Here is a 26,682-nt window from a genome sequence, read left to right on the forward strand (position 1 = left end):
AGACAGTGGACTGGATGAATGAGTAAAAATGAAGCCGGCATGGTGACTTCTAGAACAAAGGCACTGGACCACTTTGTATCTCAGGTTGTCATCTGGAGGGCCATCCAGGGTTGGCATCTAGAAGACGGCATCAGGGAGGTATTCTGGCACCGGGGCCCCCCCATTCTGGAACCATGGCAGTCAGGTTAAGAGTCCTGGGGCCAGGCCTGCAGCCCTGGCCTGGCCGAGCCAGAGGACAAGGAGAGGCAGAGGCCAGAGTCATAGCTGTGTCTGTTCTATACCCTCGACCTCAGTGGATGTTGCTGCTCCAAAGGAGAAATATGCTGGGGTTCCATACACCCTAGAAAGTCAGAGAACCTTTGCTGACAAGAGCATTTCTCCTGCACCTTGTCCTTTCACCTTGTACTAACTTCTGCTTTTTTTCTCAAGAGCCTCCCTTGTCTTATTTAATTTAGACATAGATAGTAATGAGGGCTGTGTCTGCTCCACTCTTGTCCATAAGATTGAAATTTTTCATTAAGGAGATCCTGGGAGACCAGCCACGTATACTCTTTCAAGCGTCACACCTGCCTGCCTGTTGCAGTCTTCAGGCTGGCCCTAAATGAAAGTCCTGGGTGGCAGGCGGGAAAATGCCATCCAATTCTTCTAAATAACGGTGATTCCTTACCTGCAAGGAGGAGTGGGACTGACAACAGCCAACACTCCTGAAAGGGACTGGGGGCCAGGTATGTTGTGAAAACGCTCATTTTTCTAAATTAATTCTTCACCAGTAACACACACACAGGGAGGCAGTTTGATACAGAGAAACAGCCTAAGCAGGGCACTAAGCAGCCAGGTAAGGCTGGGCTTGCCATGGAGACACTCCTGGCCTCAGTTTCCCAATCCGAGCAATGGGCATTAAAAAGAAACCCTACTCTCACAGGGTAGATGTGCACCTGAAATGAGGTAAAGTGCATGAGCAGCAGAGACGCAGGAGAGCAAACCAGGGGAGAGTGGTGGTCTAGAATCCAACTCCCTGGGTTCAAATCCTAGTTCTGCCACTGATGGGCTGTGTGACCTTGGGCAAGTCACTAAACCTCTCTGTGCCACGGTCTCCTCATCTGCCAAGAGGGGTGACAACTGTACCTACCCTAAGGGGCCAACACGAGAATTCAGTGAGCGCCTTTCCCATAGTGAGTGCTCAAAAAGACTGACTTGGAATAGCAGGAATGCTGCTGAGTGCAACTAATGCTGGGGCACATGGGAGTGGCTCCCTAAACATTTCCCGATTGTGATTCTGGGCTATTATCCTTTATTAAAGGCTGGTTTTACTGGCACCTACCACCAGCTGCAGAGAATCACCATAGCGCAGGCTGGGGTTGAGCATTTCAGGAAGAGCTACTGTAGAAGAGGTGCTGATTCTAAAACCTTAATCTTCCAAATGTGGTTTGGGGAAGTTAGAGAGTCTGCCGTAGCTTTCCCATCTTCCTGAATAAGTGAAAGTTGCTACGGTAGGTGTGTCCATTCCCTAATCCCTGGATCCTGTGAATATGTTTTGTTACCTGGCAAAGGGGGAAGGAATTAGGGTAACTGATAGAATTCACATTGTTAATCATCTGATTTTAGGGAGAGCATCCTGGATTATATAAGTAGGCCCAATATAATCACAAGGGTTCTTCAAATGGGGAAGAGGTAAGAGTCGATATCAGAGTTATGCAATATGAGAAAGGCTATTGCTGACTCTGAAGATGGCAGGGGGGTACAAGCCAAGGAATGCAGGGGCCCCTTAGAAGCTAAAAGCCCCTCATTTTATTTATTTGTTTATTTTTAAAGCCCCTCATTTTAGCCAAGTGAGACCCACTTCAGACTTCTGACATCCTGAACTGTAAGATGTATATCTGTGTTGTTTGAAACCACTAAACTAGAAGTAATTTGTTATAACAGCCCCAGGAAATTAATATGGTCCCCAAGGTCTCCCTCCTGGCCTGTGAACCCCCAAGGAGCTCAGGACACACAGAGACCGTTTTTCCATCCCACATTTGGAGTGGTATTATTTACATGTATCACTCATCCTTTTAGCAGATACTTTCTAAGAACCTGACACATGTCAGACCCGGCAGTAGGTCCTGGGGACCCAGCAGTGAACAGGACAGACAGGCCCCCTGCTCTTGTGGAGCTCAGAGACAAGAGTGGACACTGACCTTGAACTGATATTTACAGGAGACGATCTTAGGAACCCTTTAATGGAGGCTACTACATGCATGACACCGTGCCATATATTAACTCGTCCAATCCTCACAAGCCCAGTACCGAGGCACAGGTTACCACCCCCATTTTACAGATGAGGGAACTGAGGCACAGAGATGGGTGGTGGTGGACCAGATTCGGAATCCAGGCACTTTTGTACACTCTGCTGAGTTGCATCTAAAATGACAGGGAACAGGCATCATCCCAGAGAAGATGCAGGCATGACTGTGGCCCCCAAGATGTCCCTCTGGCCTAGAGAATGACAAGCTCCCATTTAGAGCAAGTGTCTGTGATTTTGAGCAGGTGGGTGTGAAAGTGAATGCTAAATAGGTTCCCAGAGCCCTTGGCACTCCCCGTGCAAAAATAAGCACCACCAGATCCCCAGGAGCCAGGGGCTGCACCTTTCTCCCATCTTGGCAGAGACCCCACGCCTGAGCCCGCCGGCTCAGGGCAAGCCAGCCGGCAGTCAACAGGCCTCTATTGACTGTTCCTTTCCTGCAAGCACAAGGCTGTCCATTTAAACGCTGATCCAATACGGCTGTCCGCTGGGTAAGCTCATCGAGAATTCCTAGGCTGATGCTCACTCAACAAGAGACAGGAGCTCATTTATCCCAGCCACAGCCCGCAATCCCAGACCCATTCATCCCAGAGCAATATTCCCCGAGGGGGGTGGGGGCAGTGAGAGAGAAAGGCTTCGCACTGGGGGAGGGGGAGGGGAGCTGTGTGAGATGTGTGAGAGCAGGGAGGAGGGGGCTGCAGCGTGTGGAGGCTGCCCTGGGAGCCTCACAGAGCGCCAGCATCCTTCAATTTGCTCCCCCAACACGCTGCCCCTTTATCTCTTGGGACCTGAGTTTCCACATCCATAAAGTAAGGAACAATAATAGCACCTGCCACAGGAGTGGTGGGGGATAAATTGGGATTGACACGCACTACTATATAGAAAATAGATAACTAAAAACGACCTACTGTGCAGCGCAGGGAACGCTATTCAATACCCTGTAATGACCTATGGGGGAAAGAATCTAAAAAAGAGTGGATACATGTATATATATGTGTAACTGATTCACTCTGCTGGACAGCAGAAAATAACACACTGTAAATCAACTATACTCCAATAAAAGTAGGAAATAAAAATAAAAACATGCTTTGTGGATTCAAAAAAGCATCTTACCTGCCTGAACGGGTCAGGGAGGCTTAAGTGAGACAATGTGAAGTGTTTTGCTGGGCGGCTGGCACCTAATGACCACAGACTCAGCGTGAGCTGTGTTTATGTCACATAGAGTCTTATTTAATCCCTCACCATGGCTCAGAGAGAAGAGAACACCGATACCGTCTCTATTTTACAGATGAGGATCCTAAGGTGCCCAGATGGGCTAGAACTTACCTGTGGACTCCTGGCAAGCCAAGGCCCCAGGCAGGATTCGCACCCAGGACTCAACACTGGGTTCCTCCCACAGCTCTGCCTCTAGCTCAGATGCACCATTTATACATGGTCTGGATTTGAACACCACATCTCCAGTTTTAGCCCACGGTCTTTGAAACCAAAAGCTCTGTAAAGGAGGCACTGCTATCACGTCCATGTTACAGATGAAGAAACTCAGGCCCAAAGAATCTGAGTGACGCGTCTAAGGTCACAGAGCTGGGTGCCAGCGGAGTCAGATGTGGGATCCAGGCAGTCTCCTTGCTACCTACCAGGCTGGATCACACAGACCACGTACTAGGGAGGGCCCCTCGCCACCATCGAAGCGCACTCTGAAGAGCAGCTTTCAGAGGCCGAGCCGAGTCCAACGTCAGACAGCCCTGTGTCCGGCAGAGCTCAGGACCGCTGTCGCCGTGAGCAGCGTTATCAGCATCATCATCCATCATCATGGAGGCAAGTCCGATTCCTAAGGTTGACTGAGCACCTTTTTACATCTTCACGCCCTTCCCCACCCATCCCTCAGCCCCTCAGGCCTCAGCCCAGCCCGGACGGAGAGAGAAGGCACAGCCAAGCCCTGAGTCATCAGGGAGCAGACGGGGCTTTGCACTCAGCTCTGCCACCTCCCACGCTGGGTCCTTTCTCCTGGCACCCCCATCCACTCATCCTCTGGCATTCATGGGAGAGGCAAGAGGAAGCCCGTCTGAACAGGGGACTGCCTCCTGATGGGGACCTGGGTCAGCATGCTCACACGGAGTCCTGAGGGGTCCCTCTTGGTGCTCCTCCGTCGTGCGCTTGGTCTGACCTTTCAGAATGTAAGGAAACATCCTTGCCCGGGCACAGCCCTGCGATACTGCACTTGAGACAACCACATTGCAAAGTTCCAAGACATCCTCGGGGGAGCCCGGGGGCCATGGTGCATCCATTAGGCATCTTGATGGCACGTGTCAGGTCAGGGAGACTTGGAAGCAGCTCTTTCTGCCCAGTTTCCTTAAAAAGCACAGCGTCCTGACTCTCAAGGAGATCCTGCTACTGGAAGGACCACCAACGGCCTGCTCAGGGTGGGCTGGCAAAAATGCACCCAATGTGTCTACTGTCCAGCTCCAACTGGACTCTCCAGAAAACCCAGAGATGATCATACCAAGTCAGTCAGAAAGAGAAAGACAGATACCATATGCTATCACTTATACATGGAATCTAAAATGTGACACAAGTGAACTTATCTACGAAACAGAAACAGACTCTCAGACATAGAGAACAGACTTCTGGCTGCCAAGGGGGAGAGGAGTAGAGAGGGAAGGATTGGGCATTTGAGGCTATTAGATGCAAACTATTATATTGATATATAGCATGGATAAACCACAAGGTCCTACTGTACAGCACAAGGGACAATATTTAATATCCATAATAAACTGTAATGGAATAGAACATGAAAAAAATGTATATGAATAACTGAGACAGACTGTAAGGAAGGCTGAGCACTGAAGAATAGATGCTTTTGAATTGTAGTGCTGGAGAACACTCTTGAGAGTCCCATGGACTGCAAGGAGATCAAACCAATCAATCCTACAAGGAATCAACCCTGAATATTCACTGGAAGGAATGATGTTGAAGCTCCAAAACTTTGGCCACCTGATGTGAAGAGCTGACTCATTGGAAAAGACCCTGATGCTAGGAAAGACTGAAGGCAAAAGGAGAAGGGGAAGGCAGAGGATGAGATGGTTAGACAGCATCGCTGACTCAATGGACATGAATCTGAGCAAACTCTGGGAGATAGTGGAGGACAGAGGAGCCTGGTGTGCTGTAGTCCATGGGGTCACAAAGAGCCAGACACAACCGAGCCAGCTGAACAACAACAGCCATGTCCTCAAATGCCTGCTGGAATTGAGGGGACCTGACGGGGAAGTAACCAGAGCCTGGCCTGTGTTTGAAGACACTGAGCTCCCAGAACAGCTTGGTCAGGCTGGTTGACAAGGCACGATTTGAGCTCTGTGGCTCCTAGGAGAACCCACAAATGCATTCTCTCTGGGTCCTTACAGCCTGGCTGTAGGAATGAGGGGCTGGGGTCCTTTATCGAGTACACTTTCTTATCTGCCTTGGGGTCTTAGAAGGGGGAGGCAGGATGGTGGTCAGGGGGGTACTTGCACAAAACAGTAGAAGACTGTCCCCTAAAATAACAAATTCCTGCCCCCAGGGCCGACAAGAATCACCCAGCCACAGCTGCTCAGACCTCAGACTGGCATTACCCCATTAACTGGGGGGTTCCATTCAGCCCAGGAGCAAAGGGCACTTGGGCTGGAAAGGAGAGAAGGCAGGTTTTAAAAGTGATGACACCAACTTGAAAAATGTACATACATGTCAGAAGGACTGTGGAGGAGCCAGGCTCTGGCTAACCAAGATTCCTCTGGGCCACTAGTTCTGAGAGCTAACAGTGGATCCATGTAGACTTGCCCAGCTGTCCTCACACCAAAAACTTTTCCCCAGGCCTCAGGAATTCACAGGCTCCAGGAGAAGGTGGCTGTCTGGCTTTGGAACCAGACAGGCCTGGAGTTTAATCTCAGCTCCACAGCTATCTAGCTGTGTGAACTTGGACATGTTACTTAACTTCTCTGGGTCCTCATTTCCTCATCTGTGAAAAGGAGGTAGAGATAAGAGGTAAGGTTGCTGTGAGCTTTATACTGGGTACACAATCCATATGCAATCAAAAGGTATCATCTGTTCCTTTCGCCTCTTCCCTCACCAGGGAAGATGAGTAAATAAAAGAGGGGCTCTGACGGCAGACCCCAAGCCTGGTTTTATCGCTCAGCTGGTGTGAGACCTTGGGGAAAGCTGGGCTCCTCTGTGTCTCCGGTTCATCGGGGGTAAAATGAGAGTCATAATAATAGCACTGACTTCACAGAAATCAAAGGACACCATTTGTATGAAATGCTTGGGACTCCCTGGCAGTCCAGTGGTTGAGAATCTGTCTTCCAATGCAGGGAATGTGGGTTTGATCCCTGGCCGGGAAACTAAGATCCCACACGCCAGAGGGCAGCTAAGACTGACCGCCACCATGAGAGAGCCCGCAACTAAGACCAGACACAGTCAGATAAATAATATTTAAAAAAAAAAAAATAATAATGCTCACGCAGGGCCTTGTGCAGAACAAGCACTTAAAAAAAAATGGGAGCTCTCAGTGTGACTTTTCATCCTAACAACTCATTCCTGACCCCACTCAGCCCAATCTTCCTTTACCCTCACACCCATAATACTCCCTGGAGGAGGGCATGGCAATCCACACCAATATTCTTGCCTGGAGAACCCGATGGACAGAGGAGCCTGGCAGGCTATAGTCCATAGGGTCACAGAGTCAGACATGACTGAAGCGACTCAGCAGGCATGCACCAATCAACACATTTCTAGCATGACTCTGCTTTCCTAAACTACGTCTGGTGTCCAGCATTCTGTCCCTCCCATAAAGTTAACTCTTTGGGGTCAGGGAAAGCATCAGAAGCACCACACTGAAGTGTCAAGGAAGATTTTCCCAGCTATCGTGGCTTCTCACTGCTCCTTGCTGGAGAGAGACAGGGTAAACGGGCCAGAAGCTGAGCCAAAGGTGGACTCAGAACCAGGCGATGCAAGGTTTTCATCAAGGTTCTGTGTCTTAGTTGTTTCCTTTAAAAGCTCTTTCCAAAAGCATCCTTCATCTTCAAAGAGTCTGGTTGGCAACTCGACTTTGCCCTTTGAAGTCCCTTTTACATTCACCCTTGAAGGCACTGCTTAAAAAATGACACTGCACATGGCTGAGAAGAGAATAAACTTCACCCCTCCTACTTCTGCCTCCACCCCTCCCCCACAAATTTGGATTCAATTATAAACTGGCTGATGTTGTCCTTTGGTCCTTCCTAAGAATAATTGTAAAGTCAACACTAAGGACATTAAAAAGAATGAGCCTGGCTGTTTAATCATGGAGGAAGGAAAGCGCGGATAGTTTCTAATGCTATTTTCTAGCCTCTTCTTGTGACATCTTCGCCAGAGGTTTCAGGATAAATGTGCCAGCAAACAGATCAAAACACCAGGGTAATGCTGCAATGTCAACTTTCTTAGTTTTTTAAAAAGTGTTTGTTATTTATTTGGATCTATATAACCTACTGAAATGGTGTTTCAGCCAGGCAAGAAAATACTGTGACCTCCGACGAAAGAAAGCTCATCCATAACTGAGTGAAAAAAATCAAATCCTTCTGGAAAGTGCAGGCACCGTTTGACAAGGAAAACGTTTAGAAAGCATTTGTGGGGCATCTCAGGAAATGTATGCAGTGGACAAGCCCATCTTGGCATGAATATGATTTTACTGAACATGACACGGCTGCTCCAAGGAAGATGTGAGAATACGATCTCCGTCTACTACAAATATTTTATAATTGTGTCAGGATATTGAAATGGAAGTTTCTGATGAAGCACAAAGCTACATTATACATGAAACAGCTCACTACAATGTAGGTACTAGACTACAGGCAGACTTTGTGGAAGAGACACCAAGAGCTGAGTGGCCCAACTCAACCCGGACCCACAATCCCACCCAGCCTGGCCCACGTCCACACAAAAGGGCTGAGTTTTAGGAGATGGGAAAGAGGGTTTAGCGTGGTTTATTGGAGAGAGGTATTGAAGAGCCAAAATCCCACCTGCAAACACACCCCAGTTGAGAGGCTGGGAGGCTTTGCCCTCTGTCTTAAATTAAGGGAGGGGGCCTTTGAAATCACTGAAGAATTAATATATGTGTCCTCGACCACACAACGTGAGAGGCCACATCTATCCGGCATCAGAGGCTCAAATCTGTGACTTCCAAGCAGCTTTGACAACAAGTAAGAACAGGTGCTGAACTGGAGATCAGCCAGCCCGGTCAGCTTCATCAGGGAAGGGTGGAATGTGGCTTCCTCAGGACCAGATCCCCACCCCCACCAGCTCAAGGAGAGCCTGCAAGGCTCATTCCTGGGCTGCCCACAGGGTAACTATGGAATTCTCAGTCCTGAGGAACGAAGCGGCAGCAACAAGCAGGAAAAGAGCCTCATTATGGAAAATGAAGGTAAGAGATCCTCGGGGACTGAGAAGTCTCCAAACAACCCACGAAAGGGAAAGCCTGCCGGGTCTAGAGGGAGCCAAGGCCGACTCAAGATTGCGTCACTCATGCAAGAACCTTCCTGCATCTTTTCCACTTCTCCTGCTCCTCCTGCCCCTCTTCCACGCCCCCCACCGCCACTTAAAAGCCCAAGGAAGAACCTGCTCCAGCTGCAGGAGAGGCCTGCTGAATGGGGGGCGGGGGGGGGGGGTGTCGGGGGGCAGGGGAGTGTGTGTGGAAGAGGGCTCGACTTTAAATGTGAAATCGAAAAGCCGCTTTTTTGAGATAAAATCCACATGCCTTACAATTCGCCCATTTAAAGAGTCCTGTTCAACGGGTTTCAGTAGTCACAGAGTTGGACCTCCATCATCACAATTCATTTCAGGACATTTTCATTACTTGAAAAGAAACCCCGTTCCTCTCAGGCTCTCCGTAGCTATCACCTCCCAGCCCCTGGTCCCATCAGCCCCGAGCAATCACTAAATCTACGGTCCGTGTCTGTGGATTTGCCTATGAGATCATATAGAATGTGCTACTCTTGTGACTGGCTTCTACACGAAAGAACTATATGTGCTGACCTGACGCCCCAGGCCTGCAACTTTCTGGGCTCTTTCGGTGAGCCACTAGAGTCCCTCCCTCAAAGGGAAGTGGTCAGGACAAAAGGAGATGTCCCCAGTCAACTGCTTCGTTAGAACCAATTCACTCAGCTTCCCCGGCTCTGCCCTGAACTGGTAGAGAAACAAATCTCCCAGCATGCCCAGCGGCAGGGCTGCAGGATTCGAGTGATGTCTGTCCTCCCAGCTGATGAAAACCTCTGCGTCAGTCTCCTCCACTTTCTTGTCCCCAAGGGCACCTGGCACTAGCCAGGCACATATCAGAGGGTCGATAAACATTCATTGCTGGCTGATGACAGACAGGAAGCAGAGGGGAGAGGGGAGGCCGTGCCCACGGAGGGCCTGTGGCAGGTCTGCGGGCAGCTCCCAGGTTCTCCACATGTGGATGGATGCAGGCTCGGGATGGCCAGGAGGCAGCGCCAGATGGCAGACAAACTCAGCTGCTCTCTGGTTACGTTTTACGCGTTTCTTTGTTTTTCAGTTTTCTTTGTCACTGACATCTGCTGCTTCACGTTGTCCTGGAGGCAAAATGTGAAACAGAAAATCCTCGGGGGATGCGTGTTTCTCCCCATCTTGGCTGCTCTGTTTGGACGTGCCATGTCTTTGGATGAGGACCGCCACCCCCACTCCATCCTGGCAACCCTTCTCTTTCCCTACATTCACACCTCTTCTTATCTCCTCGCTGCAGGTGAAACAGACACAATCTTTGCAACTGGTGTGTATCAGTGAGCCCCGGGGAGACCTCAGGGGACCCCAGTGCAGGTAACATGGGATTCCCCACACCAGAGCCTTCTGGACACAGGGAAGCTGCTTCTAAAGCCTGAGGGAGAGTGGATCCATCCGAGAACTCACAGGTGTCATTTCAAAGGGAGATCCTTCAATGGCAGAGAGGGTGGTTTTCTAGGGAGAGCCTGGCTAGCTCCTCAAGGATTCAGATTGGCATTACTCCATAAATTGAGAGAAACAGCCCCAAAGGACAGCACAGGGCCACATGGGGGAACTGCAGCCTTGGGATATGGACTTGTGTGACAAGCGTCACCAGCCACTGTGCCCACATCCTCCTGCAGACCTTAGTTCTCCTCTCAGGATCCTGCCAGAGGATCCTCTTGTTACAACAGAAGGATGGAGGGTCAGGGCGCTGGTCCAGCATCGCCTAGTGAGAGCGGCACAGGGTCCTGATGCTCCTGCGGGGGCAGCTGGTGAGTGGGCCAAGCCCTTTCTCAGGCTGACCCACTGCCTCGAGAGCCCTGTGAAGTAGGTGTTACCCACCCCAGTTCCCAGGTGAGGGATCAGGCTCCATGAGATGCAGTAACCTGACCCAGGTCACTGAGCCGGTCAGAGGGAGTTCAAAGGCAAGTCTGCCCATCTGCAAACGCTGTGGACTCCCCTAGACCAAGCAGCCACAGACGCTGGTCAGGGCTGCTGACCACCCCTCCTGGGTGCCGCTTCCTGGGTGACCATCTGAAAATGGCCTGGGTGACTCCAAGGTGGAGGGGGTGAGACATGCACAAAATGGAAGCAGTAAGAATGGTCCTGTGTGGACGTAAGCGCGTGTGTGTGCCCATGTGCCTGTCCATAACTGTGTTGCTTCTGTGTCTGTGTGTACATGAATGTTTGTGTCTGTATCTGCCAGCATGTCACTGGATACATGTGAGCTTGTATTTATAGATACATGTTTGTATTACTGTGCGTCTGTGTGCTCCTGTCTGTGGGTACATATGTGTGTGTCTGTGTGTGTACGGAGCGTGGATGTGTCTGGGTGCCCATGTATATGTGTTGGTGTGTGCTTGTATGATGGTGGGTGTGTATCGGTGAGTGTGTAAACAGGCCCTTGCATGTCAGCAGACTTAGAAGACGGCATCGCCTCTGCGGTAGCAAGTTATTCATTTCTTTCAGTTAATATGAAACAAAGGAATCTTTTCTTAAAGTTCTACTTTGGAGCCCCAGAATGTAAACTTTATGTGACTAGGTTTACAGTCTTTGAGGGAAGAATGTACCTTTTGAAGATCAAGTCTGAGAAAACTAAGAATTCACTGCTGTTTCAAACTTCTCTGACTACTCCACAGTGGGAAATAAAGTATGTCGTTGCATATACACGTACAGCATATACGTATGTACATGTACATATTTTTCTTAAAACAATACTTATCCTTACCATGTGTGATGCACTCTGATATTAAATTCTTTTCTATTTCATTTTTTCAAATGCCAACTAAACTGATGTTACAACTCACTAATGGGATATAACTCGCAGTTTGAAGAACACTGGTCTATAGCAACTCTTCCCCCAGCTCTATATACAGTGACTTCATCCATTCATTTACCAAGTAAACATAAAGCAGTTACTGTGTGCCAACTACTTGTCTAGGTTCTTGGGAAACAAGTTTCCTAAGCTCCTGGCACTTTCATTCTAAAGGGCAAAATAAACCACAAACCCCAAAACACTGAAGATAATTTTATGTGGTGACAAAGTCTCTAAAGGTAATTCAGTGGTTGGTCAGGGAGGACTTCCTGGAGGAAGTGACCCAAATGATGAGAAGCATCTGGCCATGGCAAGAGGCAGGGGAGAAGGGCTGGCCGGCATTTTCTCCGCAGTCTCTGCTGTCAAAGTTCAGAAATGAACCTTGACTCAGATACTGGCCATGATTCTATCCGTCTTTCTCTGGCCTCACTCCCTTCTCTCCTTTCAGCTACATGTCGCCCAAATCCTTCACATCAAAATTTGGCAGCTCTACATGGGCACATATTCATTCTTTCCCTGGAACATTTCAAAATAACATTTGGTCTGATTAATTCTGTTACTAGGACAAACTCCTGGAAGACATAGTCAATCTTGTGGAGGGTGATTCGACTGGTCAATAAGGCTCAGAAATGAAGGGGCAGAGACCAGCCAATGGGGCTCAGAGACCACATGTAGGAAAGCTCAGGTCAAAAGCGCCAGAGATAGTGGGCAAGCCTGCCCCTCCAGGCCGGCACTGCTTCTCCAGGGCATCTGCATGGCCAGCTCCCTCTGTGCCTTAGGTTCCTGCTTCCATTTCATCTATTCAGCAAGTCTCCCCTGCCCACACTAGTTAAACTGCAGCCCTTCCTCCTGACTTAGCTATCAGACCTCTTTATCTGGTTATCCAGCTCCCCATCTAGAACATTAACCCCACAGGGACAGGGATTTCTGCCCCTGTCGTTCCCCAGCCAGTGTTCAACACGTGGCTGTGGCATGAGTCAACGAATAACGCTCCTATTTCCTGAGCGCCTGCTGGGTGCTGGGCCCTGTACCAACATGGTCTCCAGTGCTCACAGAAATCCTGCCAGGTGAGTACTATGATTCCCACTTTAGAGATGGGAAGATAAAGGCTCAGAGAAGCAAAACACACACAGTGAATAAGTGATGGATTTGGGGCTGAAATCTGGGTCTCCCTGACTCCAAACCCATACGGTCTGACGCTTCTACCCACAAAACAGGAAAGTGGCACGGTTAAGCGTAGTCAGTCAGAAACAGGAAAACATCTGACACCACTTATACGTGGAATCTGAAATACTGTAAAAATGAAGATACCTACAAAACAAAGACAGACTTACAGATGTAGAGAACAGATGTGTGGTTGCTAAGGGGGAAGCAGACGGAGGAGGGAAGCACTGGGAGTTTGGGATTAGCAGAGGCAAACGCTCTTCTATACGATGGACACACACCGAGGTCCTATTGTACAGCATGGGGAACTCTGGCCAATGTCTGTGATAAACAATAAATGAAAAATAATGTATATACATACAACTGAATCGTTGTGCTGTGCAGCATAAATTAATACAACTCTGCAAATCAACTACACTTCAATAGAATTTTTTAAAAAATTACACGCCAGTCAGGATGGCTGCTATCCAAAAGTCTACAAGCAATAAATGCTGGAGAGGGTGTGGAGAAAAGGGAACCCTCTTACACTGTTGGTGGGAATGCAAACTAGTACAGCCACTATGGAGAACAGTGTGGAGATTCCTTAAAAAACTGGAAATAGAACTGCCATATGACCCAGCAATCCCACTCCTGGGCATACACACCGAGGAAACCAGATCTGAAAGAGATACGTGCACCCCAATGTTCATCACAGCACTGTTTATAATAGCCAGGACATGGAAGCAACCTAGATGCCCATCAGCAGACAAATGGATAAGGAAGCTATGGTACATATACACAATGGAATATTACTCAGCCATTAAAAAGAATACATTTGAATCAGTTCTAAGGAGATGGATGAAACTGGAGTCCATTATACAGAGTGAAGTAAGCCAGAAAGATAAAGACCAATACAGTATAGTAACGCATATATATGGAATTTTAAAAGATGGTAATGATAACCCAATATGCAAAACAGAAAAAGAGACAGATGTACAGAACAGACTTTGGGACTTTGTGGAAGAAGGCAAGGGTGGGATGTTCTGAGAGAATAGCATTGAAACAAGTATACTATCAAGGGTGAAACAGACCACCAGCCCAGGTTGGATGCATGAGACAAGTGTTCAGGGCTGGTGCACTGGAAAGACCCAGAGGGATAGGATGCAGAGGGAGGCGGGAGGGAGGATTGGGATGGGGAACACATGTAAATCCATGGCTGATTCATGTCAATGTATGGCAAAAACCACTACAATATTGTAAAGTAATTAGCCTCCAATTAATAAAAATAAATGAAAAAAAAAATTAATTGCTGCATAAAGCAGATGACCCAAACCAAGATCCATCCAAGAGCAAGCTCTGTGGGCACAGAGCACTGCTCTTCATTTTGCCTGAAAAGGGGGTGTTGCTAACAGCATCAAAGATGCTTCTATGACAAACACCAGATCATCCCCTCTGAGTAGGAGGACAGTTTCATGGTGTGGTTTTATTCATAAGCAGTTTCTATGCATTTTGTTTTCCAGCACCCTGGGGCATATGGAGCATAAACAGGCAGAAGCTCTGCACTTAGTACTCCCTATCGGGTGCCCTGCAGTGATAGCTGGGCGTGCAGCTTTGCATGCCCCTGGGGGCAGTCCCAGGGGTCAAGGGGGCCCAGGGAGGGGACACAACAACCTCCCATTTCCCTCTGCACCTCAGGGACAAACAGCCGAGGTCAAATTAACCAGGGCAGACCTCCGAGGCCTGGGGTTCTGGGACACCTACAGAGTGGTTTTGCTTGGGGACGGCAGCTGCTTCAAATTAGAAGCTACTCTAAACAGAGAGCAGATTCACGAGGTTTTTCTGCCCTGGAAAGAGACCAAGGGACTCGAGCCACAGTCTTGATCTTTGGACTCTTTAGGGCAAAAGCTTCGCAGGGAGGGGCCGAGAAAACAAAGGCCAGAAGTGGTGACAGTTGAGGCAGAAGGTCCCAACTCTCGAACCCTACCTGACCAGCAGCAATTCCCAGAACCAGAAGTATGCGAGATGAGGGGGGTCAGGCCCAGCACAAGGGTTCACCTCTGCAGGGAGAGCTGTCTCCATTCCATCACCCGCTCCCTCTCCCCACACCCTCGGCCACCCCACAAGCCAGCTCAGGGGTTCAGTCCCGGCCAGCACTCCTCATCTTTGATGGGAGCCTCTGAGACATCAAAGACTTTCCTGATGTCTTTGAGCTGGAGCCAGGAAGTAAGGGTGAGGCCCTGGGGAAGACCCGAGCCAAGGTAGTTCCCCAGGCTGTTGGGGCGGTGGGGAGAGGCACAAAATTTTGCCTCCGGAGGACACAGAAACAATGGGTTTCCAACTTTCCCCCAAACTGTTAAGTTCTCATGGTCTGTGCCAGGCCGGGTATACTCTGCTTCACTCTGTTCATCTCTATATTTTCAGTTCAACAAACGGGTGAGTTCCCATTTGGTGACAGGCCAATTGGGCCAGGCCCTGGACGTGTAGCCCAGTGACCAACCTGAGTGTCTGCTATGAATGAGGCCCTAAGGATCCATTATGAGAATGGAGCAGTAACTAACAGCTAATGAGCCAGGCACTATCCTGAATGCTTTCCCCATGTTGACTCATTAATCCTCACAGCATCACAAGTGATTCCTCAGCAGAGGCCTGAAGAAAGTGAGGAAGCTAACCAGGAGGACATCTGGGGAAGCAAGACCAAGGCCGATCAGGTGTGTGCCTGGCCTGTTCAAAGAACCACAGTGAGCCTGCAATGGGGTAGTGAATGCCAGGTATCCCAGGCTTCAGGGAGGACCCAGGCCTTCACAGGGAGGTGGAGATGCAAGTGCAAGAATAACAGGCTCCCACTTATATTCTAGAACAGCTCTGGCCAAAGCAGTTGAATGTTCTTTGGTGGAAAAGGCTGGAAGCTAGGAGGGTCTGGGCAAGACTGGAGGAAAGAGACAGTGGTGGGGTGGGGTGGGGAAGCAGGCATTGCATTCCTGGGCTATACTGAAGACAGAGCTGAGAGGAACTGCATACAGGTTGAACACGTGGCATAAAAAAGGAAGTGTCCACGTGGGCCCTGAGGATTCTGCCCAGAGCAGCTGGAAGGAGGGGGCTGCCACGACCTGAGGTGGGAGATGTGCGCTGAACAGCTTTCTGCAGTTTCTGGCATGTTAAACGTGCAGTGTCCAATGAAGACATCCAAGAAGCAGATGGAAGAGAAGACTGAAGTCCAGGGGGGCTCCTGTGTCAGCCAAACAATACTCTGAACAGGAACTGCCCGTGCTTCATTCAACAAATACCCGATTGTGTGCCTACTATGAGCTGACACGGCTGCAGCAGATGTAGCCAGAAACAAAAAGTCTCGGCTCTGTGAGAGCCAGCAGGCATGGTAGGGCATGATGACAAGGGAAGACCCAGGAACACCTGGAGATCAGAGACCCGGGATCAGCCCTGACCACCCGCCTGCTGAGCCCCCAGGCGCCCCGGGGCCCAGGCCCCTCCTGGGGGGGAGCACCCAGCAGCTGCTAGTGCATGAGGAGGACTTGAACGCCAGGCGTGCATCCAACCTGAACGGCATCCAACGTGCTGGAATCCATTATCGACTCTTGCTGACCCGCTGTCTGCCCCTGGAAAGATGTCTAAACTGCACTGCCTGAGCCAACACCAGCTAAGACAAATAACAGGGGACCAGTTAATGTCTCCACCGTGCTTTCAGACACTGCTGGGGGCAGGGAGGGATCTGGGCAGGAGCTGAGGGAGCAGGGAAGAGAGGATCCACTGCAGCAGGCTGGCGGTCATTCAATTTCCTGGGAAGCGGGCTGCCTCAGCCCTTCTCAAAGCTTCCTGACGGACCCTGAGGCTTCACCTGGGCTCAGTCCTCCAACATCCATCCCAGAGGTCTGCATCTTCGTGGTCACGTTCAAAGCTCAGGTTTGGGGCCACCAGGGTTTCTGACCTCACTGGCTGTGGGACTTTGGGCAAAGGACTCAACCTCTCTGTGCCATTTCCATTATCTCTAAATTAGGGCTACTGTGAACTCTTACAGAATTACTGAGAGGATTCAATGAAACAGTAGAGCATGACCTAAAATGCTATCTGTCATGCAGTAAGCACTCCGTAATAGTAAGCATTTATTGTTTACCAAGCGCCTGGAATATGTTGGCATTAGGTTGTCTCTGAAGTGGGGCCATAGATAACAGCAAGGTGAAGGAGACGCTATTGTGACTTACCCAAGGTGGAGAAACTCTCTCCAAGGATCTCTGCAAACGGAAGAGAGAAGAATTTCTCAGGCTGCTTGTTAAACGAATATAAGATGGACTTTCAGAATCCAAGGCGAGCTTGACAACCATGTGCATGGAACAGCAAGTGGATCTGTGAGTCTTGCCCACTCTAGTCCAGCCTGGCTATCAGGAGCAACTGTCTGCTGACCCCAACCCCAAGAGAGGTTGGCTCAGAGAAACAGTGGGGCCTCGGACTTGGGAGGGAAACACAGGATGGTCTGTAGCCAGGGTCACCCTGTGCCCCTGCCATGTCCCAGCCCCCAAGTGGACAACAGGATCCGTCTTCCCTGCCCAGTCCGACCAGGACTGAACATGCTAACTGGACTTTAAGCAGCGTAGGTTCCAGCTTCCTGTCTGATTTCTGGCTCCATCTCTGACTTTTTCCTAAAGTCTCACCTGGAGGGACCTCACCACTCTCTCAAAATGGGGACTGTTTCTGAATGCTTCACCTTTAGCCTCTCCTAGCCTCGTGCATGACAGGGCGCTCCAACTACCCAGGCAGCCCAGCTTTAACCCTCACCAGACCCCTGACACTAAAAGAACAGCCTACACCCACAATGTGCCTGAGGGGTACACTGCACAGAAAGTGGGGGCTACTGGTTTTAACCTCAGTGATTTGTTTTCACCTGGTCTTCAATAATGTTGGCGAGGAAAGTGTCATATTATAGGAAAAGAACATTTTCAGACCCGTCAGAAGAAATGATCCCATCCCTTGAATGGAGAGAGCTAGAGGTGGAAGAAAGAACAGTGGACTTGTGGGCGGAGCCTTGAGTTTAGATTCAGCTCCGCCACTCGGTAGTAAGTCAACCTTGGGCTCAGCCTTTGAAACTCAGCTTTCTCATGTGTCAAATGGAGCAATTATAAAGATGAAAGGAGAGCACGTATGTAGCCAAAGTGTAATCAGACTAGACTATGGCAGGCATTGAGCATTATTATTATTTTTGTTGGTGTTGCATTTTTTGCCTGGCCAGCTCCTCTGACTTTTTCTTTGTGAATCTTTCGGCTGCTCACACCCTTGATCTTCTTGCTATGCCATTTTCCCCCAAAGCTACCGTAACTGGGGTGAAACTTTCTTTGTCTCGAATATTGAGTGATATCCCAAAATGTCTGGCATAGAGTGGGTATGGAATACACGTTTTGAAAATATAATCAATACCATTAATCATATGTGGGCTTCCGTGGTGACTCAGATGGTAAAGAACCCACTCACAATGCACGAGACCTGGGTTCGGTCCCTGGGTTGGGAAGATCCCTGGAGGAGGGCATGGCAACCCACTCTAGTATTCTTGCCTGGAGAATCCCCATGGACAGAGGAGCCGGGGGTCACAAAGAGTCAGACACAACTAAGCCACTAAGCACAGCATAATCATATATATGTGTGTGTATATATATAATATATTTATGATATTTGATATAAAATATATTTATGATATTTGATATGAAATATATTTATGAATTGGGCTTCTCAGGTGGCACTAGTGGCAAAGTGCAGGAGACCTAAGAGATGTGGATTTGATCCCTAGGTTAGGAAGATCCCCTGGAGTAGGGCATGGCAACCCACTCCAGTATTCTTGCCTGAAAAGTCCCATGGGCAGAGAAGCCCGGCGGGCTACAGTTCCACAGGGTGGCAAAGAGTCGGACATGACTGAAGCAGCTTAGCACAGCACAGCACATATATATGAATTATGATATAATTATATACAATAATATATTACCAGGTTCCAGGAACTATACTAATTGCTTTGTATACATTATGCTCATGTAACCCTCTCCATCTTACATGAATTAATTATTAGCATTTTCCCCCCACTTTGCAGATGAGAAAAATGAGGCACTGAGGTAACTTGCCCAAAGTCATATAATTCTAATAGTAAGATATTGGGGGGATGGAACTTGAACCCAGATGATCTGATTTCGGAAATTGTTCATTTGACCACCACAGAGCCTCATGAATACACAATTTTCAAAGAAAATGTAGGAGGGGGAAAAAAAACACTGATATGAAACCTGATATTTCTAGAGTTGAGTCATAAATTATGTGTGAGGGGATAAAAATGAATAATAAATTCCAGAAGTTATGTGGGGAGAGCTGTAAGAAAGATGGCACTGTAGCAAGACTATTCTCGGTCCTAAGTGAAACCCAGAGGCGATCTGGGAAGGGCTGCAATGGAATATGAAATCATAGAGGGCTCCAGTGAGGCTCTGACCTTACCACTCAGTAAGCTGGGGTCGCCATTATTCCCTGCCCCCAATAAGCAACACTGCAATCCCTGGAAGCAGAAGACTAAAATCCCTTCTCCAAATCACTGGAGAGACCTATCTGAAGGCAGAGAACGGGGCTCTGGTTACTCTGCTTATTTTACAGATGAGAAAACGGAGGCCCAGGGAAGTGAAACAGCTTGTCTGAGGTCCCACAGTAGGTAAGAGGAAGCCGTGTGTTACTGATCGACTTCATTCATTCATTCATTCATTCATCTAACAGACATGTGATGAAATTTACTGTCTGAAATGTACCAGGAGGTAAGGACCATGTTCCTAGTGACAATCCAGACCAGAGCCAGCCCACAGAGATGCAATGCAGGCCACACTGGTACTTTAGAGTGTTCTAGCAGCCACATGAAAAGAATAAAAAGAAATAGGTGATATCAATAACTTATCTCAAAAGATCCAAAATATTACTGTTTTACTATGTCATCAATATTTAACAAATATTAATGATGTATTCTCTTTTGTGAGGGCACTAAGCCTTTGAAATTCTGTGTGTATTTAACACTAATAGCACATCTCACATTGAACTGACTACAATTCAAGGGCTCAATGGCCACATGTGACCAGTGACTACCATACTGGAGAGCACAGATCTGGAACCCTGGCTCTCCATCTCACTGTGTATTGGGAGCACATGCAGAATTTGTTAAACATACTGATTGCCAGTTCCTACTCAGAGATTCAGTTCAGTAGATCTGGGGTGAGGCCTGGGACTCTGTAGTTTAACCAGTATTCCAGGGGATTCTGATGTAGCTCATCATTATGGAAACAGTGAACTCCTAAAATGCAGCTTAATAAATATCAACCAGATAGCCAGTAAGGCCCCTTCTCAAATTCCTATGGACTAGGAAAAGTTTGATCTGCATTAAAGACAACATGGGATAGCATTCAGTTGAATTACTTTGAAAAAGAGTTTTCAAGTAGAGAGTGCTTGCTTTAGATAAGATTTCCTGATTAAAAAGAGAGTTATTGGCACCCATTATATTAAACTCTTTAAGAGTTTTAATCTTGGTTGATTTAATCTCTTTAATCAATTATCTTAAAATTGTGAGGTAACGATAACCCTATATGCAAAACAGAAAAAGAGACTCAGATGTATAGAACAGACTTGTGGACTCTGGGAGAAGGCGAGGGTGGGATGTTTCAAGAGAACAGCATTGAAACATGTATATTATCTAGGGTGAAACAGATCACCAGCCCAGGTTGGGTACATGAGACAAGTGCTCGGGCCTGGTCCACTGGGAAGACCCAGAGGGATCGGGTGGAGAGGGAGGTGGGAGGGGGGACTGGGATGGGGAATACATGTAAATCCATGGCTAATTCATTTCAATGTATAACAAAAACTACTGTAATGATGTAAAGTAATTAGCCTCCAACTAATACAAATAAATGGAAAAAAAAAAAAAAAAAAAAAACGAGTTATTGGCACCCATTATATTAAACTCTTTAAGAGTTTTAATCTTGGTTGATTTAATCTCTTTAATCAATTATCTTAAAATTAAGCAAACAAACCTTCAGACATACCGCCAGCACTAATTTGCTCAACAGAAAACTTCCTTAACAAACAATGGATAGTGGGTGGCAGTGATACCTATGCTGAACTGGTAAGTTCAGCAATGAAGGCATTGGGAGATATTCATTAAAAGCTTTACTTAAGCGTCTTCCGTGTGCCAGACACACCCCTCGGCCCTGAGGTTACAGAGGTGAATGAGGACGGGTCATGCTCTTGAAGAGCTTGCACAGTTGCTGCCAAGATGGGTAACAATGTACAAAGCCCTGTGTGAACACAGGAAGGAAAAAATCAGATCTGCCCTGGAGCATGGGAGAAGCCCCGCTGATAGGAACCAAGCTGAGCCGCCAGCCTCTATGAAATGTTTAATAGGTAGAGACCGGGAACTTTGGCAGAGGGAGTGAGGACAGTGTTGTGAGTGTTTGGAGAACTGTGGGCAAGGAGTTTGGATGCCTGGGGTGGAGAAGGTGGAGAGCTTGCTGGGGGAAGAGGCTGGAGTCGGGATGGTGACATGCCCTGAAGGCCAGACTAAGGCATGGATTCAGTCCACCAGGTAACAGGGGCCACAGCTGTAGTTATACAAATGCACACGGCACAACTTTGGTCAGTGATGGATGGATAAAGTGGTTGATACATGGTTATGCGAAATGAATGGAAGTCTTATAGTGGGGGAGGGGAAATTGAAGCCAGGAGGCCAGTAAGGCTGAGGGTCAGCTGGTGAGAGGCAGGTAATGAGACTTGGACCAAGTGCTGACAGCAGGTGGGAGATGAAGCACAGATGGTTTTCAAACGACCCAGAGGAAGAAAGTCAAGACTTGGTGAAGTTGCTGTAGGGAGTCACCTTTCACTCGGCTGAGGCCAGTAAGCCACGCTGTTGTGCTAAAGGCTGAAAAGTTCCAGGAAAAAGGGAAGAGGCTCATGAAGCCAGGATTTCTTATGAACCTGTGGAAGGAGGATGCCGAATCTTGGGATTGACAAGGTGTTCCTTTTTGTAGGCTGATGACATTTCTGTATCAGCTCCTCATTTTTCCCTTAGTTTACAATTTTTTCAATAGAAAGGTCATAAGAAGTGCAAAACATCTGCCAAATCAAGTGGCTGGGAGGATGCAGGGAAACAGAAGCCCCTGCCCACTGCTGGTACACACACTGTAGAGAAACTCTTATATCTGGAGGTGGCCATGCACCAGAATGTTCAAATCAGTGCTGTTTCTAATGATGCAAACTTGGGAGCAACCTATGTTTCCATCTATAGAGAAATGGATAAATAAAATGTGGCATGGTCATATGAAGCAATTAAACCAAAAGATCCATGGGACTGACCCTCAAAACACAGGGTGGAGTGGAACAGGCAAATTGAAGAAAAACATATTCAGGATGATAGCATCTATATGAATTGTGGATACACACACCTGAACTATATATTATATATGACTACACATAGTGGAAGTTAGAGTGTAAAAACATAGACTGAGATTTGTAGTAAATTCATAATACAAGGTTGAGAGGAGAGGGGCAAAGAAGAGGTTCAAAAGGGATTTCTACGTTGATGACAATTTATTTCTATTATATGGCAGACCTATAAAAGAACTGAAGCAAAGATGCCAAGATGTTATAATCGTTAATGTGGGATGGTGAATAAAAGAGTGCTTATTATCAATATATCATTTGCTATGTTTCCCTTTGGGATTCCCAGGTGGCTCAATGGTGAAGAATCTGCCTGCCAATGCAGGAGACCCTGGTTCGATCCCTGGGTTGGGAAAATCCCCTGGAGAATGAAATGGTAACCCCTCCAATATTCTTGCCTGGAGAATTCCATGGACAGAGGAGCCTGGAGGATGACAGACAGTCCAGAGGGTCACAAAGAGTCAGACATGACTTAGCAATCTAGTATGCATATGCAGGCTTTCCTTTATCTTCAAAAATTTACCAAATTGAGAAAGGAAGGGAGGAAGTGGGGAGGAAGGGAAGGGGGAGGTGGAGAAGGGAAGGGGTGGGAGGGGAGAAAGAAAAAGAAATGGAGTGCGTGGGAACGAAGCAGAAGGCTTAGAAACTGTTCACCAAGCCCCCTACCAACTGAGAGCTTCACATAGCAAAGGGGGTGCAGATGGTGATTTAACATACCTAGGGGACCCCCTGGGGTCTAACACCATATTCTGTACACTCGGAATGACTGCTCTGGTGAGGGCAAAATAAACTCCTTTCCTGTGCATCCCTTTCTCAGTCCAGCACTGCTGCCAAATAGGGGTGGGGAGGGGGTCACGGCATTCATTTACACCAGGTCCTCTCCATATGTTCACCTTCACCAATGTTACTTTCCCAGGCTGTCCCACTGTTCCGGCACTCCAGAGCATGACTGCACAGCCATCTCATCCAAGTCACGCCTGCATGTGGCAAGGACCGGACATGCCCGAGAAAGGAGAAGTGGGACAGGGCACATGGGCTGCTTCTGCACAAGGATGCCTCCCCACCTCTGGCCAAACACTCTGGGATGCAGAATTTTCAAAATGCTTTAAGAGTCAGTTAAAGCACAGGAAGAGTAGAGTTGAGTGCAAAGAAGCATCCTTCTCACTAGTTACAGAACAAGACAGAAGTGTCTGCCTGGAGCGCCCTCCTCATTGCCAGGAGCAGTGCCTCCGTGTCTTTACGTGTCCAGGTCTTTGCAGAGTGGGTGCTGAAGAAATGCTTGCTCATGAAGCAGAACTACATGACCTCCCCTCTGCCACACACACACACACGTTTTTGAGGACTATGTTTCTGTTTTCAAGTTTTCTCTCTCTTCATGGGGCAATGTCAACTAATGATTAAGAATGTTTGATTCTGGAACCAAACTGCCTAAGTTCTTGGTACAGACATGAAACCTCTCTATGATCAGTACCTTCACCTCATAGCATCTTCAAGAGCTGAGCTCTCAGCACAGTAGCTGGCACACAGGAAGTACTCATGAACTGCTAAGAATGGTCACTAGTTGGTCCTCATGGCAAAGCAAGTGAATGGGCTATACCACGTCCATTTTACAGATGGGCAAAGCTGAGGTTCATAGAGGTCCTGTGACACGCTCAAGGTCACACAATTTACTGGTAAATGACAATGCCAGGATTTGAGGGCAATTTATCTATCTCTAAGGAACTCCCCAGGTCCCTAACTGTTGCAACATCCCAAGAGCTGATTCACAGACCAACAACTTCCAGAATCTTCTCCTGCCAGCAAAGAGTCTGGTGGGAACTCAGCCAAGTGGAAGCTCCTAACTTCTGCAGTGTGGGGGCTGGGAACCTGACTTAGGTCTGAGGAACTCCCATTCCCACATCAAAGATGAGAACTGAAAGTCACTCTGACTAAGCACACAGGGAGGGCAGAAAGTTCTGAGAAAAAGGAAGATACCAATGGGCTTTAATCACTCTCCACTCACCCCCAGGACTCATGCCAGAGATGAAGGCTTTGGTGACATCTTGGTTTTTTTTTTATCCCAGGAGTTCAAAGAACCTCACACCCATTCCGTCACATTCAGGCTTCATTTTACTGAAGTAAACATGATCCCAGGTAGAATCCTGGGAAGGCACATCCTATGTCACACTCATTCCTTCCACCAGGGCAGTGGTGGAACAAGAGCTTGTGCGTCTGACCATGGGCCCAGGTTTTGCATGGAAATGACCATCAAAAACACGTTTTAAAGCAACTGTGAAAAAAATAAAATAAAGAAACTGAGTGGTGTCCTGGCTGCCAGGTATAGCTCTGACCTCTCAGAGCCTGGCGCAGTGCCAGGCACAGAATCAGTGTGTGATGGATGCTGAACAAGAGGAAAGGGGACATAACCAATGGATGCTCACTGGGTCACCCAGCAGCCCCAGGAAGTAGGGGGGTGTCACCTGCATCTTACAAGTTGAGGAAGCTGAGGTTCCGGGAGGTTTCAAGGCGTGTGGGAACCCTCCGGCTGGTGAGTGGCAGAGATGATTTTGAACTCAGGGCTGCTGGGTCTTTGGGTTTTGAACCATGTCATGTACCTGACTCTACACCATTGTCTATATAATACTCGGCAAAGCTTCCTGACGAATAGATATGCCAGTTAAACCTGGGCAAGACGGTAAATGTGGCATAACCACCCAGGGACAAATCCAATCAGTTGCCCCATTTGGGGTCCTAGGGCTTAGAGTGATTCTTAGACTTTAAATGACTACATTGACACAGTTATGTAGGTTTCCACACAACAGCCTCAATTTTGCCTCTTGGTCCACAAAACCTACAACGTTCACTATCTAGCCCTAAGAAAATGTTTGCAGACCCATGATATAAACCGTATCAAATTTGACTTGAGGTTCCAGAGGGGAGGGGTGTGCCCAAGGCCAGAGATGTTCTCTCTAGACCCAAGCCTTGATGTCTCTCCAAGGTCAGCTCTCGCCACAACACACTCGGCTCTGCCTGCCTAAGTCCTACTCATCTAAGAGAGTCAACTTAGTTGTCCCCTCCTCCAGGAAGCCCTCTCTGATTCCCAGAAACCAAATCAGGGGCCCTTCTCTGTGCTGCTGTTTTCCTCCCAGCCACGGTGACCCCCACGTGCTAGCGAATGACGCACCGTGTTAGTGCTGCCACTTACTCATCTCCCGTCCCCTGAGCAGCCAGCTCCACAAAGGCAGGTGCCATTCTGTCTGGGCCGAGAAACACTTTAGTGTCCACACACCCTGGTGTGACCAGGATGCTTCAGCTCAGGCCTAGCGATCTGTGTGTTAACGATGGCCCCCTTTGTCCGCAAGAGGACTTCCCTAGTGCCTCAGTGATTAAAAAAAAAAAAATCCTCCTGCCAAACAGGAGATGTGGGTTTGATCCCTGGGTCGGGAAGATCCCTTAGAGAAGGGCATGACAACCCACTCCAGTATACTGGCCAGGAAAATCCCATGGACAGAGGAGCCTAGCAGGCTACAGCCCAAGGGATCGCAAAGAGGCAGAAATGACTAAACAACAGCTTCATTCTCAAAAGCGTCCCGGACACGAAAGATGCTCTTCAGTACATATCACCATCCTGTGTCTGAACAGCAGCTTAAGTGTACAGCTCTGACTTGGTCCTTCCATTTTCTAGCAGTGTGGCAATGGATAAATGGCTTAACCTCTCTGCCTCTCAATTTCCTCCTCTGTAAAATGTAAATAATAATAGTGTTAATAGCATAGGTTGGTTGTGAGGATCCAATGAGTTAACATGCATAAACACTTAGAATGCAACTTGACAAACTGCAGGTGCTAGGTAAGGATGCTGAATCCCCTTATGGTTGTTACAATATCGTGTTCTGTTAGATTGGCACACACTGCCTGGATGAATGATGCCTGACTTCAGGGGTGGGCAAAGCCAATTCCAATGTCCAGCTTCACACAGCTGGTCAGGGAGCATTCAGGCCAACAGCTTCGTCCTCTGGCTTCCCACTCTAAGGACCAAGGAGGGTGGAACTCCCTGGGTCATTCCTGGTCCCCTCTTACCTTTTTAGATATAGGTACTGCTTTTGGTTTGATTAAAATCCTCCCAGACTATTTTCTGTATATTCATACGCCTCTGTTATAAATGCATCCACAGAAAATATATAGCAATTGTCTTAGGATATATGGTATTGGACTGAAAGTATTTTTTAGCTTTTTTCCTTCAACAGTAGACTACGACTTTATTTTATTAGACTTAGATCTACCTTGTTCTTCCTAATTAGAACATCATAGTTCATAGTTTGACGAACATAGTTTATTTGACTCTCTGAACAATCCCCTGTTATAAACAGTGCCACAATGAACATCTTTGTGGGACCTCTCTACGCTCGGGGAAATTTTCCAAGATATTCCTCTCCCTTTGAAAGCAGGCTGTTTCACACTGTTTGCTCCATGACAGGCCAGAAGATGACCTTGGATGTTGGTTTTAATGCTTCCATTTTTC

General features: G+C 47.9%; 1 protein-coding gene across 4 annotated transcripts in view; it reads right to left on the reverse strand.

The window, feature by feature from the left end:
* CHST11 (carbohydrate sulfotransferase 11) overlaps positions 1 to 26,682 on the reverse strand; it is a 263,540-nt gene that overhangs the window by 40,914 nt on the left and 195,944 nt on the right. For 2 of the 4 annotated variants that reach the window (XM_070454026.1, XM_070454025.1), the window contains exon 3: positions 16,952 to 16,981. The exons of the other annotated variants lie outside the window; for them this stretch is intronic. In XM_070454026.1, the coding sequence (XP_070310127.1) occupies positions 16,952 to 16,981 (30 nt within the window). The remainder of the gene's footprint in view (positions 1 to 16,951; positions 16,982 to 26,682) is intronic. 4 annotated transcript variants of the gene reach the window in all.

This window comes from Odocoileus virginianus, chromosome 23 (genome assembly GCF_023699985.2).
Source record: "Odocoileus virginianus isolate 20LAN1187 ecotype Illinois chromosome 23, Ovbor_1.2, whole genome shotgun sequence".
Taxonomy (NCBI): domain Eukaryota; kingdom Metazoa; phylum Chordata; class Mammalia; order Artiodactyla; family Cervidae; genus Odocoileus; species Odocoileus virginianus.